This window comes from Littorina saxatilis, linkage group LG1, assembly GCF_037325665.1.
Source record: "Littorina saxatilis isolate snail1 linkage group LG1, US_GU_Lsax_2.0, whole genome shotgun sequence".
NCBI classification, from domain to species: domain Eukaryota; kingdom Metazoa; phylum Mollusca; class Gastropoda; order Littorinimorpha; family Littorinidae; genus Littorina; species Littorina saxatilis.
This window is the reverse complement of record NC_090245.1, coordinates 15,040,070-15,058,474: the sequence shown is the minus strand read 5'-3', so window position 1 is coordinate 15,058,474 and position 18,405 is coordinate 15,040,070. Positions and strand designations below refer to the sequence as shown.

Sequence of the window (18,405 nt, the reverse complement as noted above, 5' to 3'; positions counted from 1 at the left end):
CAAAAAAATTAAAAAAATTGTTTTTGTTTTTTTGGGTTGTTGTTGTTGTTTGGGGTATTAATCAGTGACAAAATCTGCTGCCTGAAACTGGTAATGATCATTCTCAGAATGCACCAGATTGCACCATTTTGCATCCTTTTTTTTCAAAATTGTCCAGGGAGGCATGCCCCCGGACCCCCCTAGCAAGCTAGGCGCCTTCGCGCCGTCGGCTCGGCGCTTCGCGCCTTCACACCCATATCTTCACAATATACTTTTGGAACCCCCCCCCCCCCCCCCTAAAATGAACTGATCCGCCCCTGAAAAGGGTTTATAAATTGGTTCTTTTTCTTATAATTGTTTCTGTGTAAGACTAAGCGAAGACAATGAAGGTTATGACTCTGTTTGTGTGTGTGTGTATGTGTGTGTGTGGGTGTGTGTGTGTGTGTCGTGTGTGTGTGTGTGTGTGTGTGTGTGTCAGTGTGTGTGTGTCAGTGTGTGTGTGTTTTTGCGTGCGTGCGTGCGTCCGTGTATGTGTGTGTGTGTGTGTGTGTGTTTGCCACGATGTGTGTGTGTGTGTGCGTGTGTGTGCGTGCGTGTGCGTGCGTGTGTGTGTGTGTGTGTGTGTGTGCGGTGCGTGTGTGTGTGTGTGTGTTGGTTGGTGTGTGCATGTGTCCATGTGTGCGCGCGTTTTGTGTGTGTACAAGAACATGAACAAATACTTTATTGTCTGTCTACTTTGACACACACACTCAAAGAAAAATATATACAGACACAGAAACACACACACAGTCACGCTGAGGCACACAGAAACACACACAAGTGCGCGCGCAAGAGAGAGAGAGGGAGAGAGAGACTGAGAGAGAGAGAGAGAGAGAGAGAGAGAGAGGGAGAGAGAGAGACACACACATACACGCACGCACACACACACACACCGTGACACACACACACACACACACACACATAGGCACACACCACAACCCTCGTCTCGATTCCCCGTCTATGTTTAAACTTGACATTTAGTCAAAACTTGACTAAGTAGAGAAGCGAAGAATAGCTCAAAGATAAGATCCCTTTAGACAAAACTTTAGATCAATTTGATTGTTGTTGAATCAGACGAACGGTTGGGTCATATTGCCAGTGCAACGGGAGGTAACTGTATTTGTTGCGGCAGGTTGAAAGATTTCAAGAGTTATCTCTTCGTAGGTATGGGAGTAGCTTCCCTTCGGCTTACTCTTTGGCAATAGAATCAAAAACAGTACGTTGCGTCTAAATTGCGTTTACCGCTTCGAATTTTGTGCCGGTGGTTGGGATTGTAAATCTGCTTCATCATGAAGCTTGTTCGGTAATATTCTTACATTTTTGTATGCATGCTTTTGTATTAAGTCTGCTGAGATGTAATATACGTGTATTTTGTTTTTACTTTGCGTACGAGCTCTGTGCTTAGCGAAAACAGTAGGCCCCCTAGCCAATGCCTGTTTGTAAACAATGCAACCATTTCTTTTAAACGTAGTGTAAAACTTGCAAAGATTAATATTTATGGCACGACGATTGCATGTTCAGGCCCATACCAGTTGTGGAGATGACCGTCTCATATCTTCACAGTCGTACATTCGTACTGCGTTAGTCCTGTATCGGATTTATGCTGTTCAGTTTTGGATCTTGGTCACACAAAATTTTTCCCAGTCACTCATTTCTTGACTAATACTGGGTCAGTAGACTAGTCAGTTGGTGAACCTGATAAAATGCTTAATGGTAAAATATGTTAACAACGTCCACAGTAAAGTAACTACGTGCGAATTATAAGGAAGAGTTAATCTTGAACTTTAGCGTGTTAAATTCATAGCTCAGAATCCAGTGACATTCTTTACTTATTTTTGATACAAGTCCGTGTAACTGTAAGCAAGCCAAAGAACATTTGTCGTGAAATTAATTGACGGATTGAGCTTCAAGCTTAAGCATAATTAATTAATTTGGTTGTTCAATCGACGAAAATGGCGTACGTTGACAACCATTTGACATCATTTACACGAAAGAGTTGTCTCCCTTGTTCGCTCACACGGATAATTCCTTCTTTGACCCATGTAAACGAAATGCATTCGTACAGTTCATCGGAGTTCATTCCGTAACTTCAAAAGGATCTAAAATGACTTGTTATGATTACAAGTGCTGGTTCTACAAATTTGGAGACTTAAATGCCTCTGAATTCTGAGCTATGAATTTAACACGCTAAAGTTCAAGATTACCAAGGAAGATGTTTCATTATACCCCCCGCGGGTTAGCAGTGATGGCGCTAATACTTTTTCAAACTGGTACACAAACTTTTATGAAACTATCCAGAAATAAAAGGTAGGCTGGTCATTGGAACCAGTAAGAGTCCAACTCAGAGTGCTGGTTTTGTTGTTTTACCAGCGAAAAAAACGATAGTTCTGAAAATCAACCTGTAGGTTATACCGGCAGCCAATTATTTTCCGGTATTTTCTCATTTCACCGGTAAAATACCAGTAATTAACGGTTAACGCCAATACTGGTTAGGGGGAAGAATTTACCCGATGTTTCCCAGCATGTCAATCAATCGATCAATATGAGGCTTATATCGCGCGTATTCCGTGGGTACAGTTCTAAGCGCAGGGATTTTAAAAAAAAAAAAATTTTTATGCAATTTATATCGCGCACATATTTAAGGCGCAGGGATTTATTTATGACATGTGAGATGGAATTTTTTTTACACAATACATCACGCATTCACATCGGCCAGCAGATCGCAGCCATGTCATGTCGTAAGAGGCGACTAACGGATTCTGTTTCTCCTTTTACCCTTAAGTGTTTCTTGTATAGAATATAGTCAATGTTTGTAAAGATTTTAGTCAAGCAGTATGTAAGAAATGTTAAGTCCTTTGTACTGGAAACTTGCATTCTCCCAGTAAGGTCATATATAGTACTACGTTGCAAGCCCCTGGAGCAATTTTTTGATTAGTGCTTTTGTGAACAAGAAACAATTAACAAGTGGCTCTTTCCCATCTCCCCCCCTTTCTCCGTCACGATATAACCTTGAACGGTTGAAAACGACGTTAAACACCAAATAAAGAAAGAAAGAAGTTTCATTATAACAAAGTTGAAACTTGAATATAATTATAACTTTTATAAGTCATAAACCCTAAACAGTTGTTCATCAATTGTGTGCTCCAATGTTATGTGTATTCCTGAAGGAAAAGGACATCTTATCAAGCAAACACTGCATAGCATTCACATCAAACAAAGTTAATTATTTGCTGTGATTGCTTGCCCTAAATGTCTCGCACTGGCACTGGCACTGGCAGGGTGTTGTTTGCCTAGCTATCAGTATCACTGTACATGTCATGTATCATTATCAGGGGAACAGCTCTTCCACAGCATACAATTTTTAAATATATACGTCTTTTAGGATTCCTGATTATTGATTGACCATGATTAGCAGGAGAATGTAGTTGAATATCCGTCAGTTTGGCTGATGGGGTCTATGACGACCAAAAAGAATGTGATTCCCTGGAGGGGAATTCCCACAGGGTGGAGATCCTGTAGGAAAAATTCAATAGCGCTAAATCTCACACCAAGCGCGTGACTACTGTGAACCGATTTGAGTTACCCGTTAGCATTACTTCCCCTTCCAAAATGGTGGTTCTACAAGAAAAATCTGTTAAAACTGAATTCCTGAATTCGCGTGCGGCATTTAGCCAAGCTAACATGCTTAGGCAAGAACGTTGTATAATTTGATTCGAAATGATTTGGTTACGGAAATCTCGCTTCATCAAATTGTCTCTCTCTTGAAGTAACTCCATCAGAGTCCATGGCTTCAAACAGAAGTGTGATGCTAATAGAACGCTTTGCAGTTTGTCGTTATTATGAGTTATTTATTGTAGCTGCGTCATATTTCATTTAGGTATCGATTAAAAATTGTTTTTCAATTAAAAAAATTGCAAACCATACTCGAATTTTTAAATGTAAAAAAAAAAGATTGAAAGACATCAAATTCTACTGATGTCGCTAGGCATCACGTGACTTTCACTATCAGCGAAAACGCTACAGGGAATCCACCCTGTGGTATTCCCTGTATACAGGAACTCCACCAAAAGGGAATTCCACTCTTTTGGTCGACATTAACCCCATCAGCGTCAGTTTGCAAGGTAAAGGAACTTAAGAAGAGTATGTTGCTTAGGAAGAGTAGGTTGATTAATATTTGCAATATTTGTGCAGGTTTCTCATGAAGCTGAGTCATGAGACAGTGACCATTGAATTGAAAAACGGAACACAGGTCCACGGAACGGTTACAGGTAAGACTTGGACTAATAATAATAATTCTTCTAAAATCCAGGCAGACTTTTTCATCATTTTATATAACGCTAGTACTAGCACAAGTGCTGGTCTGAATTAATTTATAATAATTATATCACTGTTTTTGTGGTTTTGTACATGTAATGAGCTGTTTTGCTAGGGTGTACACCGTGTTAGTATTATGTGAATTGTGATTGTACATGTCTGCTGTCATAAAGCAGTGTATTTTCCTTTAGGTGTTAGCCATTCCACATTTAATCTTGTTGGGATTTTTTTTTCTTTAATATTTTTTTTTCCCGTTTTTTTTTTTTACAACACATTATAGTACATTACATCACAATTCACATCGCCACATTCATACCTACAACATGCATAAAAAGAATGATCTAGAACAGAGAGAGAAGTAGAGAGAGAGAGGGAGAAAGTTAAAGAGGCACTGTATAGGACCGTTTGACTACAACAACTACTAGACCTTTAAACAATATTGATTGCTACAAGATTCAAGTTTACAACAGAATATATATCAAGATACTGTTAACGAATTAGGGAGGAGGAGTAGAGCCTAGTACTGGACAATTTTCATGAAACCAGGTTAGAATATGGTTGCCAGATGCGGTCAAACTTATCTTCTGCTAATCCCCCCTTGTACTTGTCCAATAAATATCTACTTTTCAAAAATTTCAAGAATATCGGAAGTATCGGTCTTTCAGAGTTCCATTTACATTTGTAAATATAAAATTTGGCCAATAAAATAATGAAATCTAAGGCTTTATCAGTGAACATATTTTCCTGAACTCCAAACAATACCAACGCTTCCGAAAACCGGAAATTAGTAACATGATAACAACTATTATTCAACACTTCCTGTAGTTCCTGCCAAAACCTGTTAATATGCTGGCAATGCCACATCAAATGATTAATTGTTTCTTCCTCATTGTTACAAAACGAACAATTAGAAGATTCAACAATTTTTCTCAGAAATAAGTAGCGGTTTGTGGGCAAAGCCCTATAAATTAACCTCAGCTGGAACCATTTTAGCTGACAATCAACTGTTGTCTTATGACATAAGTAAAAGATCTTGTTCCAGCTGAGGTTATCAAAAATACCATTCCATTTTACCACGCCAGCTGGGGCTGAGTCTGCCGAGGCCAAACACGATTGGGCACTATGGTTTCCTTCAAATATTATTTTCCATGGTTTTTGCTTTAACAATTCATAGTTTGCCTCCTGTATTACATTTATCTTTTTCTGATATGCCTTAATAGATTTGATCAGTCCTGCAAATTTCAAAAAGTTAACCTTCAATGTAGGAAATTTTATCTGAAAATCTACAAAATTCAATAGACTGCCATTTTCATTCAGTAAATGACAGACTTGGAAAATACCGTGTTTTCCAATTACAATATTTCTATTATAAAAGATACATTCTGCATTAAACTCACTTACATCAGTTGGTATACATTTTATGCTTAATTTCTTGAAGTGTTTCAATACATCATGCCAAAATTAATTTAATCTTGTTATCCATTAAAATAAAAACATTTATTTTGATATCATAATATGACATACATATAAGATATAGCCCCATCATAATGACACCAGACTCTGAAAGTGTGTGACTGTGAAAGAGGAGCTAAATCTGGATATTTCCATGATAATAAATCAATAACTAATGAACATTTAACTGTGCCAAGTATTAATTACTACAATTTATTTATCATTAATATGAGCAAGCGTGAGACAACACTGAGACAGTTTTAATTCTGCTGTTAAAAAGTCAGTTTCAGTTTACTGTGAAACTGAAAGTTCATAGCCTGATTTGACATGTTTCCTGTCTTCTGTTTCCAGGTGTCGACGTCAGTATGAATACCCACTTGAAGTCAGTGAAGATGACAGTGAAAAACAGAGACCCACAGCAGCTAGACTCGTTGAGTATCCGTGGAAACAACATTCGCTACTTCATCTTGCCCGACTCCTTACCTCTGGACACATTGCTCATCGACGACGCTCCTCGGGCCAAGCAGAAGAAACGGGAAGGCAAAGGTTTGTACCTTGTAGTTGTACAACTTTACACGCTTTGGCTTTGACATAAGAGGTGGATATGGGTCCTTCAGAAATAGTACAGTTCTCTCCCTTAAACCAGTATGTTTTTAAATAAGGTGGGTATGTGTGCGTGGCTGCGACAACTTGTAGCGCTTTTCATGTCAGTGTCGAACGAACATTGATCGTGCGCGCAGGGAAATCTGAAGAGCCCAGCAATAGCATAGTCACTGCTTTTGGTGTGTCCTCCATAGGACAGTTAGCTGGTGCAACACTGTCAGCGTCATTAGCTAAACAATTCTCCTCTTTTTTGTATGTTTGTTTAATTTGTTTGTTCGCTGTTTGTCGATCACATTTTTTTCTGTATTATTTCGGTATTGCAGTCTGTGTCGGTTCATTGAAATTTTCGAAAACTTGCCATTTACCAGCTTGTTTGTAACCGTTTAAAAAAAAACCACCGCATCTGCCGCATACCTTGAGTTTAAGCGGGCCACTCCAAAAGAAGTGTTTATCATTGGTCTCTATCGTCTACGAGCGCACATTGCTCGTCCGACATGAGGATTTGAAAATGGGCCGATGTAACCAGGATTATCTGCAAACAATAGTGTTAAAATAACTCTGCTACGGAGGGCCCACCAAAAGTAGTGACTATGCTAGGCTCTGTAGATTTCCCTGATGCACGATCGTTGTTCGTCGGACTCTGACATGAAAAGCGCTACAAGTTCTCGCAGTCTGTGGGTGGTGCATCTCTGTGTTATGATTATCTCATTGTGTGAGAGATTATGTGAAAATGCCTTTGAAGCAGTGCTTGGTTCTAATATAAATTAAATGGATACATATGGATAACCAGGTTTTCTGGTGAATTTTTCTGTCTTGTTGGAGTAGTTGTTTAGACCATATTTTTCTTTAATTTGATCTGTTGGCCACGATATGATTTTAATTTGATATGCTAATAGTTATATTTGCATATCAGCTGAGTCTGTGTGAAAAAGTTTGTTGCTAAGGGCTGTTGGTTGAAGTCATTGTCTGGGCCAGTCAAACTTTCCCATGGTTGATTACTCACCTTGCATGTAGCTATGGCACGGATGGCTAAACCGTTCGCGCGATTTTCCAGAGGAGAGTAAAACAATCCGCCGGGCTAGTAGAAACATTTCTGGCGGACTTTCTTAAAGTTACTGGTCTGGTTGGGCGATGAAAATTCTGGTCCAATGCAACACTTTTGGTTAAAATATCGAGTTTCAAAGCCATATAAACACTGCAGATGCAGCAACTGTGGTATGTACCGGGCCAGCAAAATTTCTGGCAGGCTAGTAACTTTCTTCCCGGTTGGCGAGTTAAAATTTTGAGATTTGGCCATCCCTGTGTAGTCATTATGGCTGTGTACCTGCTGAGAGAAATAATGCTGATTATGTTTGTGCAGCTCCAATGGGTGGCCGAGGAGGCCGGGGGCGCGGCAGAGGGAGAGGACGAGGAGGACCCAGGGGCGGCGGTGGTGGTGGCGGTGGCGACAGACGAGGGGGGCCAAGGGGTCGGCGCTGATTGCTCCACGCAACCTTCATCACTTCGTATCATCCTCCGTCTCTTTCTTCATTGCCTGTTGTAGTTGAGGCATCGTTGCTGTGGCAGACTGGTGTTTGCCGTCGTCATCATCGACTGTGTGTATGTGACTGAAGTGAAGGACTTGTCACTGACTTGCGCTGTTGTTGTTTTTTTTCTCTGGTTTCGATTTGTCCAACCCAGTGAGAGCAGCATGTCCAGTCGAAGTGGAACCAGGTTTTAAGCGAGTGTTCATGCAGGGATCAAGGATGGTGCGTCATTTACTGCAAAAAGCCATTGCCCATCGTCGTTATTTTAATGTGTGTGCGAGAATGCAGTGAAGTGAGACTGGATAGAGCTTGAGTTGAAAATGAGCATAACGATTCCGCAAACTGCCCTCTTGGTTTTCAAATTTAATTGTTCAGCACATAATAGTGTATCCATGTCCGTCTGTTGTTGAAATTCTATTTTTAGGTATTTTTCAGGCAGATTTTAATTTATTTTTCTAGAAGTAGAAATGTTGACATTTGTTCTCTCCCATGGCTGACCATGTAACCCTTACCTGTTGGTATAAAAATCATTCTGTAACCTGGGTTGAAAATGGTTTAGAAGCAAAATGAGTCGTTTGAATCTGAAGTCTCCATGCCTCCGTTCTTGTTTTTGTCCTCTTCTTTTTTTACAATTTTGAAATTGTTCATTGCAGCAAGTTGTTACTGTGTTGATGGGGCAGAAGGATTGAGAATATAAGCATTAGATGAGAGTATGCCTGAACATTGTGCTATGAACCTTGGCAGTATGTTCAGCTGGCTGTCAAGAATTGGAAAAACTTAAGTTTTGGAAGGATTAATGTGCATATAATGTCTTTTTATTTTGCTGTTGTCAATACAAGTTCTTATTTGAAAGGAAAAACTTCTTTGTTTCTTATAACGGTATGTGTGATTGACTGTGTGTGTGTGTTAATATAAATCATCGCTGTAGTGTGAAGCGACTGGTGTTACTTTTAGCGAGTGTGTTTTTAGATTCTTTCAATCACTTCAAATCGGCGATGACCTGCCTGTCCATATTGACTTCCATTCATACAGTGACAGGTACAGCCAATGTTTTATGTGAGCTACAAGCATGATTTTGCTCAAAGCTATACTATGATGGACTTTTCTGGTTGCATGCTGTGGATGATAGGAATGTTCCACCAAAATAGTTTTTCATTTAGTAACTGAACTGTTACTTGCTTTCATAGTTAGCCATTTTTCATCAGCTTCAAACACCGGTTTAAATTGTCTTACCAAGTCACAAAACAATCGGTTGCAGCAGATAATTCTCACCTCAAGTTGGTGTCGTCCAAAAGGATAATGTCTGGTCAAGAATAAAAGTTGTGCTTTTCTGTCACATACAAGTGCTGGAGTGCCTTGCGGAATGATAAACATGAGCTTGCGAGAATCTTGAGGATAAAAGTATTTTGTTCATTTCAATGCTTATTCTTTTGGGTGCCTGGGCTGAGGATCAGATTTGTTGTAATTTCAACCGCCGAGTTTGGCGGTACCCTTTTCCGTTTCGTGTGTGTCAGCTGAGGAGACTTGTTCAATTCTGCATAACTCTCACTTGTGGTTGTTTCTATTAAGGGTGCTTACTTCCCTTTGTTACCTCCCCCGCGGGTTAGGGGGAAGAATTTACCCGATGCTCCCCAGCATGTCGTAAGAGGCGACTAACGGATTCTGTTTCTCCTTTTACCCTTGTTAAGTGTTTCTTGTATAGAATATAGTCAATGTTTGTAAAGATTTTAGTCAAGCAGTGTGTAAGAAATGTTAAATCCTTTGTACTGGAAACTTGCATTCTCCCAGTAAGGTAATATATTGTACTACGTTGCAAGCCCCTGGAGCAAATTTTTGATTAGTGCTTTTGAGACAGTGACAAAAGGTCAGGTGTCATGTCTACTGTCCCGAATGACACACGATTGCTGACATTTCACCATTGCCAAAAGAATAAACAAATAAGAAATAGGTAGAAAATGAATGTGAAAACTGACTTTGATTGTTGATCAGTATTTTCTATACCACTAACAAATAATCTACTTACACATAGCTGTTTGGCAAATGTATGTTGCATGGGACACACTGACATGAAAGTGGAAGATGTTTTTCCCTCTAGAGAAACTACATATCAAGTTACACTTTTTGTGCTCTTCCATTCCAGTTGGCAATCAATTGTTAACGCATGTTATTAGAAAAAATAGAACGAAAACAGATTAGATAGAATGAAAAATGTACTGGTGATGTCATTTGGGACATACTGACATGAAAACGTCACCTTTTGTCATTGTCTCAATTGACAAGTGGCTCTATCCCATCTCCCCCCTTTCCCCGTCGCGATATAACCTTCGTGGTTGAAAACGACGTTAAACACCAAATAAAGAAAGACTTCCCTTTGTTTCTCTGATCTTGTCATTGACCCTCTGCCTTACTTGGTTGTGTTTCTACTGGAAGTTATTTGAACGATTCATTTTTGTCAAAGCAAAACGTTACAATTGCAGGTACATGTACATGTACTTCGACCCAATGGTCTTTAAACCAGACAGACATTTAGGGTAAAGATGATAGCTTAGAAAGTGTTGCTGTTCTCAGTCTTTAGCGAGAATGATGGTACACAATACCTGCTCAAGTTTATAGTGTCCCAAATTCACGGAAACTGCAAGATGCTAAATTTCACAGACGGTGGCGAATTGTGGTAGTGTGTTGACACGTTTGTTTTTAACTGATGCAAATTCGTGATTATAAACAATATTTGTACTTAAAAATTCAATTAATTCTGTAAACTTTATTTTCGAGTTGAACGGACATTACTGCATGGCTATAGCTCTTGTTGGAGAAAATTTGTCTTGGACACTCAACTTGAAATTTACCAACCAAAGAATACCTCTTATGAAAGGGAACCCGCAATGTAGAGACACTTTTGGCTGGTCCACAGGGTGTTCACATCACAGGGTACCACTAGTTCTCAAATTTCTTTATCCAATCCATTCATCATGTTGCAAACAACCTCACAGTGCACACGCACATGTACAGACGAGCACTCATAAATACTGGCGTACAAACACAAATCTGAACTGATACTGAGTAATTTAAAATAAAATAAAAAGTCGTTGAGAGCGGTGGCAGTTTGCAAGACAACTCTTTAATCCTTTCATTTTGCACATCAGCAGGTGAGGTTGCTCAATCATGTTGAATCAATTTCAGTAGTGTATTTTGTTGATGTGACTCCTTATGTTAGGGATGATAAATAAAACAAATGAACACAAAAGTTAAAGAACAATTAACAACCACATGTGCAAAATACTTTTTATTCTCGGTTTTCATTCATTTGAACAAGATCCCCTTGCACTCTCCTTCCCTCATGATTGTATTGGTTCTCTGCTTTGTTAGAATCTGTGCAATTCTTTACTTCCCACCATAAAAACAAAACAATAGGCAGGTACATTGAAGTGCAGATCAAATTTACACTAAACGGTCTCCTCTCACAGATCTGCACTCAAGTGCACCTGCCTAGTTTCTTTTTTTATGACAGGTAGTACATGTACGTACAGGGGGAAAGAATGGTCCACACAAAGTTCAATCTGTTTTGCTTCTCTTCCAGAACTGTCAAGGCTAGTACAACAGCATTCCACATCCTGTTATACAAAGCTGTGACGAAGGCATTCACACAACTGAGGTTGAGCAATGATGTAGGGATAACATTTATAAATTAATGATATAAATAGGTCAGTAGAAAAGATGCAATACTAAATAGTTTATGTGTGTGAGTTCCAAGGAAAAGTATGTGATGCTGATATTGCAGCTATTTATCAATTCACTTAAAAATATACTGATGCCACGTTGAGAGAAAAAAATGTCAAATATGCCCTCGCTATGATACTGATACGACTGCCATTTCTTATGATGAGACTGTTGACTGGAGAGATCTTGCACAGCAAAATTGGGATCAGTAACAAATAGTCCACGAGTCTATTACTCTCTCTGCACCACCCCTGAATGCCCGCACCACCCCTGAATGCCCACACCACCCCTGAATGCCCACACCACCCCTGAATGCCCAATATTCTAAACATGCACAACATCATAGAATCTTATGTTTGTCAATGTAGGTTTCATACCGAGAGAGCATAATTATTTAATGCAAAAGATCCGTTCCGGTTCAGACAGCTCTGACTGATCTGGTTGGTGCCAATTGATAAACCAATATGAAACTTTGGGCTTCTCCAGTAAACGTATCGTGAAATAGTCCCCCACCCCAAAAAGAAAAAATCTTAGAAAATCGGATTTTAAAAGGAAGGGAGACAACTTTACAGACGTTATGGACAGACAATCGGAAAGATGATGGTCTTGAAAAGGGATGGGTCTCAAAAGGGGGTTCCACTGTGACTATACTGGAAATAAATAAAGCGACCGGTGTAACACGAGAAAATTACTCCCACGAGATTTTTACTCCGGAGTAAACATTTCGTACGAAAAACTTACTCCCTTTACGAAAAAAGCACTCCCCCATTGCACGAGAAAATTACTCCCCAAGACAGGTGAATTCCGAGTAAACATTTCGTACAAAAATGTTACTCCCCTGACGAATAAATAACGAATAAATTACTTCACCCCAACACAAGCAATTTAACTTCCCATGCCAGGTGTACAAAATTTTTACTCCCTTGTCCCCTGTTAGTCTTGGTGGTGGAAGGAGGGTAGCGCGACATTCGTGTGCGCGAGATCACTTATTGGCATTATCCCTTCGCCCGCATCCCATTTTTGCGTACGAGATTTTTACTGGAAGTAAAAAAAATGGGGAGTAAAAATTTCGTGGAGGGAGTAATTTTTTCGTGCCTTGGGGAGTTCTTTTCTCGTACGAAAAGTGTACTCGGAGTAAGAATTTCGTACGAAATATTTACTCCGGAGTAAATTTTTCGTGGAGTAAAAATTTCGTGTTACACCGGCAGTAGTCATCACAGGCAGTGAGAATGTTAAATAACTATGTAGTGACCACAGGTGCCTGGCTCAGACTGGACACACTTCAGAGCAGGTTCCCCCTGCTTCTTCTGTCATTTGTTTCATTTTATTTCTTTTATTGGTTCTTTATTTAATCAGACGCGCGCTCTTCAAGCTGGGTTCTATAGTGTGGAACTTGAGGCAGCTACAACAACACAGTTTGGTTGGATTGAGCTTGATCCGTTTCACTGAGTGACACCACGTTTTGGTTGCTTGATCCGTTTCACTGAGTGACACCACGTTTTGGTTGCTTGATCCGTTTCACTGAGTGGCACCACGTTTTGGTTGCTTGATCCGTTTCACTGAGTGGCACCACGTTTTGGTTGCTTGATCCGTTTCACTGAGTGGCACCACGTTTTGGTTGCTTGATCCGTTTCACTGAGTGGCACCACGTTTTGGTTGCTTGATCCGTTTCACTGAGTGGCACCACGTTTTGGTTGCTTGATCCGTTTCACTGAGTGGCACCACGTTTTGGTTGCTTGATCCGTTTCACTGAGTGGCACCACGTTTTGGTTGCTTGATCCGTTTCACTGAGTGGCACCACGTTTTGGTTGCTTGATCCGTTTCACTGAGTGGCACCACGTTTTGGTTGCTTGATCCGTTTCACTGAGTGACACCACGTTTTGGTTGCTTGATCCGTTTCACTGAGTGACACCACGTTTTGGTTGCTTGATCCGTTTCACTGAGTGACACCACGTTTTGGTTGCTTGATCCGTTTCACTGAGTGACACCACGTTTTGGTTGCTTGATCCGTTTCACTGAGTGACACCACGTTTTGGTTGCTTGATCCGTTTCACTGAGTGACACCACGTTTTGGTTGCTTGATCCGTTTCACTGAGTGACACCACAGTTTGGTTGCTTGATCCGTTTCACTGAGTGACACCACGTTTTGGTTGCTTGATCCGTTTCACTGAGTGACACCACGTTTTGGTTGCTTGATCCGTTTCACTGAGTGACACCACGTTTTGGTTGCTTGATCCGTTTCACTGAGTGACACCACGTTTTGGTTGCTTTCACTTGGCCAAGCCGGGCAACTCCTGTGGCAAATTATTTAAAATAAAAGGTTATATCAATAATGTGCTGTTTTTGCCTCAGTGAACTTCTAGGCTTGCTGGTGAGGCTAGAAAGCCGAGTGAACGATTCGATTCACCATCTGAGTCAGATCTGGCCAAGCCGGCTTTTGCATGGGAAGAAACACACCAAAATTCAACAGCCTGAATGCTCCCTGTTCACAGTTGGCATTCTTTTAACTTATTAATTTCTTAAAAAAGACACTAGTGACTTAAAAATAATAAATTCGTCGAAAAATGTCGAATAAATGAATTTCGAATATAACAGGAGCACGTGTTTCCGACACAACCCCTGGCTAGTGATTGGCCCCTCCAATGTTTGTCCAACAGGAAACGCCGGAAGGGCACTCATTCTACCACAACCCATACAAACCCGACGGAGATATTTGTGAAAATCTTCTATTCTGATTGTGAGCAAAACTGTACACGAGAAGGACTGTGCCTTTCACAATAAAATTCAGCGTGACAACTGTCCTGCTGAACACGTGTGCACCTGTGGCGATGACAAGTTACAATGTAGAAAACACGTGACATGTGTTGCGGAATGTAGGTCAGACACTTTGTCACACTCACACAACAGCCGTCCACATTCACAACTGGTATCCGCACCGGGTTTCTATGGAACGCCGGAATTCCGCGCGGACTTTCTAGCTATTCTCGTCGTTTTTTCTTTATTTGGTGTTTAACGTCGTTTTCAACCACGAAGGTTATATCGCGACGGGGAAAAGGGGGGGGGGGGGGGGAGAGATGGGATAGAGCCACTTGTCAATTGTTTCTTGTTCACAAAAGCACTAATCAAAAATTTGCTCCAGGGGCTTGCAACGTAGTACAATATATGACCTTACTGGGAGACTGCAAGTTTCCAGTACAAAGGACTTAACATTTCTTACATACTGCTTGACTAAAATCTTTACAAACATTGACTATATTCTATACAAGAAACACTTAACAAGGGTAAAAAGAGAAACAGAATCCGTTATGCCCCGGTCTCACATCTACGAATGTCACCCGACTTTAGGTAGTCGGCTGGAAGTCGGAAGAGGTCGGAGAGTTCGTGAGAAATAGCAATTTTGTTTTTGAAAAGTCGGTTAGTTCGGAAGGCCCTTCAGACTGTTTTGAGCCTCACGACTCAGACGAATAGAAATTTGTCGGGTGGTTGTCGTAAGCGTGTCGGTTTAGTCGTAAGGCGATTCTGATTAGTCGTAACGGTAGTCGGAAGACTCGTAAGGGTGGTCGGATTTGTCGGTAGCATAGTGTCGTTCGGATTAGTCGTAATGGTGTCTGATTTGTCGTTAGGGCAGTCTGATTTGTCGTTAGGACAGTCGTTAGCTAGTCGGTTTAGTCGTTACACTGGTCGTGAGAGTCGGCTATTGTTCGGAAGTTTTTCAGCTAATAATCGGGCCTGTCGTAACTGCAGTCGGAATTGTCGTTACTGCAGTCGGAAGTGTCTGGACACATGTCGGATTTGTCGGCCCTAAAGTCGGGTGGTTGTCGTCTGCTTGTCGGCTACATGGTCGGATCAGTCGTAAGGACAGGTCGGGAGTGAAATTTGGAGCCGAATTTGCATCCGACACTTCCGACCTAGCCGACTTAACTATCCCCGACACTTCCGAAAAATCGTATATGTGAGACCCAGGCATTAGTCGCCTCTTACGACATGCTGGGGAGCATCGGGTAAATTCTTCCCCCTAACCCGCGGGGGGTTTCTCGTCGTTGATTGGTCAGAAATTCCGACCGAACTTTTAATGTCCTCGCGCAATTCCGGCCGCGGGGACATGGCCTATCTGGCGTTCCATAAAGTTCGGTCGTAATTTCTGATTAATCAACGACGAGAATATCTTGAAAGTCCGCGGGGACATGGCCTATCTGGTGTTCCATAGTATCTGGCGTTCCATACCATATGAGGACAATAAAAGTTCGGTCGGAATTTCTGACCAATCAACGACGAGAATAGCTCGAAAGTCCGCGCGGAATTCCGGCCAGAACCGGAATTCCGCGGGGACATGGCTTATCTGGCGTTCCATAGGTTTCTCTATGCGCCCTCCCAGTAACAACACACACGTACACCATCACACCAAAACTGAAAATGTGACATAACAATTAACATTAAAATAAACTGTGTGAGCAACCTTGCAGTCACATCTTGCGAGAAAACTCTTTTAAGTGCGTCTGTAAATTTAACTGGATTAAAAGCCGGAAAGGGGGGGTATTTGGGGCGAGTTGATTGGGCATGCTTAGTGCTGATATCTTACTTAGCCTTTCCTTGGCGCTACAATATGACCACCACTTTAGATCCTTTAAAAATAAAATTAAATAAAAAATAAACAAGTCGCGTAAGGCGAAATTACTACATTTAGTCAAGCTGTGGAACTCACAGAATGAAACTGAACGTAGTCCGCCGCTAGTGCAAAAGGCAGTGAAAGTGACGAGCCTGTTTGGCGCGGCAGCCGTTGCGCTGTGCTTCATAGCACGCTTTACTGTACCTCTCTTCGTTTTAACTTTCTGAGCGTGTTTTTAATCCAAACATATCATATCTAATGTTTTTGGAATCAGGAACCGACAAGGAATAAGATGAAATAGTTTTTAAAACGATTTCGGAAATTTAATTTTAATCATAATTTTTATATTTTTAATTTTCAGAGCTTGTTTTTAATCCAAATATAACATATTTATATGTTTTTGGAATCAGAAAATGATGAAGAATAAGATGAACGTAAATTTGGATCGTTTTATAAAAAATTTTTTTTTTTACAATTTTCAGATTTTTAATGACCAAAGTCATTAATTAATTTTTAAGCCACCAAGCTGAAATGCAATACCGAAGTCCGGCCTTCGTCGAAGATTGCTTGGCCAAAATTTCAATCAATTTGATTGAAAAACAAGAAGAGCAAACGCTCGATCGAGTCACTTTCGCAGTTCTGAATATTATATGAGGCATCAGATGGACAGGAAGAAATTGCTATTCACAACACAATACAGATGTAAATAATTTGATGTAAAGAATAATCCTATAAAGTTTGAATCAAATCCGATGAATAGTTTCAGAGATATGATATTTCAATTTTTTTCCTTCTCGACATACCTGTGACCTTGAAAAAGGTCAAAGGTCACCAAAGCAGACGTCAAAGTGTAGAGGTCACTGGGAGTCACGTTCACATAAAATTTGAGCCCGGTCACTTTTATAGTTTCCGAGAAAAGCCCAACGTTAAGTTGTGTGTTGCCGAACAGAAAAGGCTAGTTATCTCCCTTGTTTTTCTGATAACGTTCGTAAAAGGCTACAGATGTAAATACTTTGATGTAAAGAATAATCCTACAAAGTTTCAATCACATCCGATGAACTTTGTCAAAGATATAAAATGTCTAATTTTTCCTTTGACGCTGACCTGTGACCTTGAAAAAGGTCAAAGGTCAACGAAACCATCGTTAAAGTGTAGAGGTCATTGGAGGTCACGACTAAACAAAATATGAGCCGGATCGCTTTGATAGTTTCCGAGAAAAGTCCAACGTTAAGGTGGTGTCTACGGACGGCCGGCCGGACGGCCGGCCGGACGGCCGGCCGGCCGGACAGACTAACACTGACCGATTACATAGAGTCACTTTTTCTCAAGTGACTCAATGAGGGTGTGACAGTGCCGCCTCAACTTTTACAAAAAGCCGGATATGACGTCATCAAAGACATTTATCGAAAAAAAGAAAACAGCATCCGGGGATATCATTCCCAGGAACTCTCTTGTCAAATTTCATTAAGATCGGTCCACGGTAGTTTAGTCTGAATCGCTCCAGACAGACAGACACACACACACACATACACCACGATTCCCCCCTCTATGTTAAAACATTTAGTCAAAACTTGACTAAATGTAAAAACGTTCAAGGGATCCCATGTTGGAAGCTTGCACACATGCTCATTATAACACAGATTCAGCGTCGTGATTAAAATATTAACTGATGCGACGTCAAGCATTTCAAACACAGGTTCGGACGATTCAGCATAAACTTTTCAGTAAAACATAATTATATTCAAAAAGGGGCCACACATATATATATGGCAGAACAGCAATATCCAATTAAACGACAATAAATCGGCTCATCTCGAATTTTTCTCATATCGATTTTAGGATCAAGTGATAATTAACACGTGCGTATACGTCACAGATGCGCGTCATGTGCATGCAATAAAGACATGTTTTAGAGTCATCGACACCTTTTTTTGTGTCTGGGTTTTATTACCATTTATACAGAAAACTGGCTGAACCACACACACACAATCTTACACCGAAACGCTCACACATGCACGCTCACTGTGTTAACTTACACACATGCAAACACACACTCACACATAAAAACACACACACACAAACACACACACATACAAACAAACATACACACATACAAACACACACAAACACACACTCACACATACACACAAACACACACACTGACTCGGC

The 18,405-nt window shown here is 40.6% G+C and overlaps 1 protein-coding gene across 1 annotated transcript; it reads left to right on the top strand.

Annotated features, from left to right (window-relative positions):
- The first annotated feature begins 1,184 nt into the window (after positions 1 to 1,184).
- On the top strand, positions 1,185 to 8,772 carry LOC138962683 (small nuclear ribonucleoprotein Sm D1-like). Its single transcript, XM_070334604.1, has 4 exons — positions 1,185 to 1,321; positions 4,210 to 4,286; positions 6,136 to 6,330; positions 7,748 to 8,772. The coding sequence occupies exons 1-4, from the start codon at positions 1,308 to 1,310 to the stop codon at positions 7,864 to 7,866; spliced, it is 405 nt and encodes a 134-aa protein (XP_070190705.1). The 5' UTR covers positions 1,185 to 1,307; the 3' UTR covers positions 7,867 to 8,772.
- Positions 8,773 to 18,405: the final 9,633 nt, after the last annotated feature.

Bases quoted from the DNA above. Each gene is read 5' to 3' on its own strand.
- LOC138962683 (XM_070334604.1), top strand. The intron at 4,287-6,135 runs GTAAGACTTGGA...TTCTGTTTCCAG, and splicing joins GGTCCACGGAACGGTTACAG to GTGTCGACGTCAGTATGAAT. The intron at 6,331-7,747 runs GTTTGTACCTTG...ATGTTTGTGCAG, and splicing joins GAAGAAACGGGAAGGCAAAG to CTCCAATGGGTGGCCGAGGA.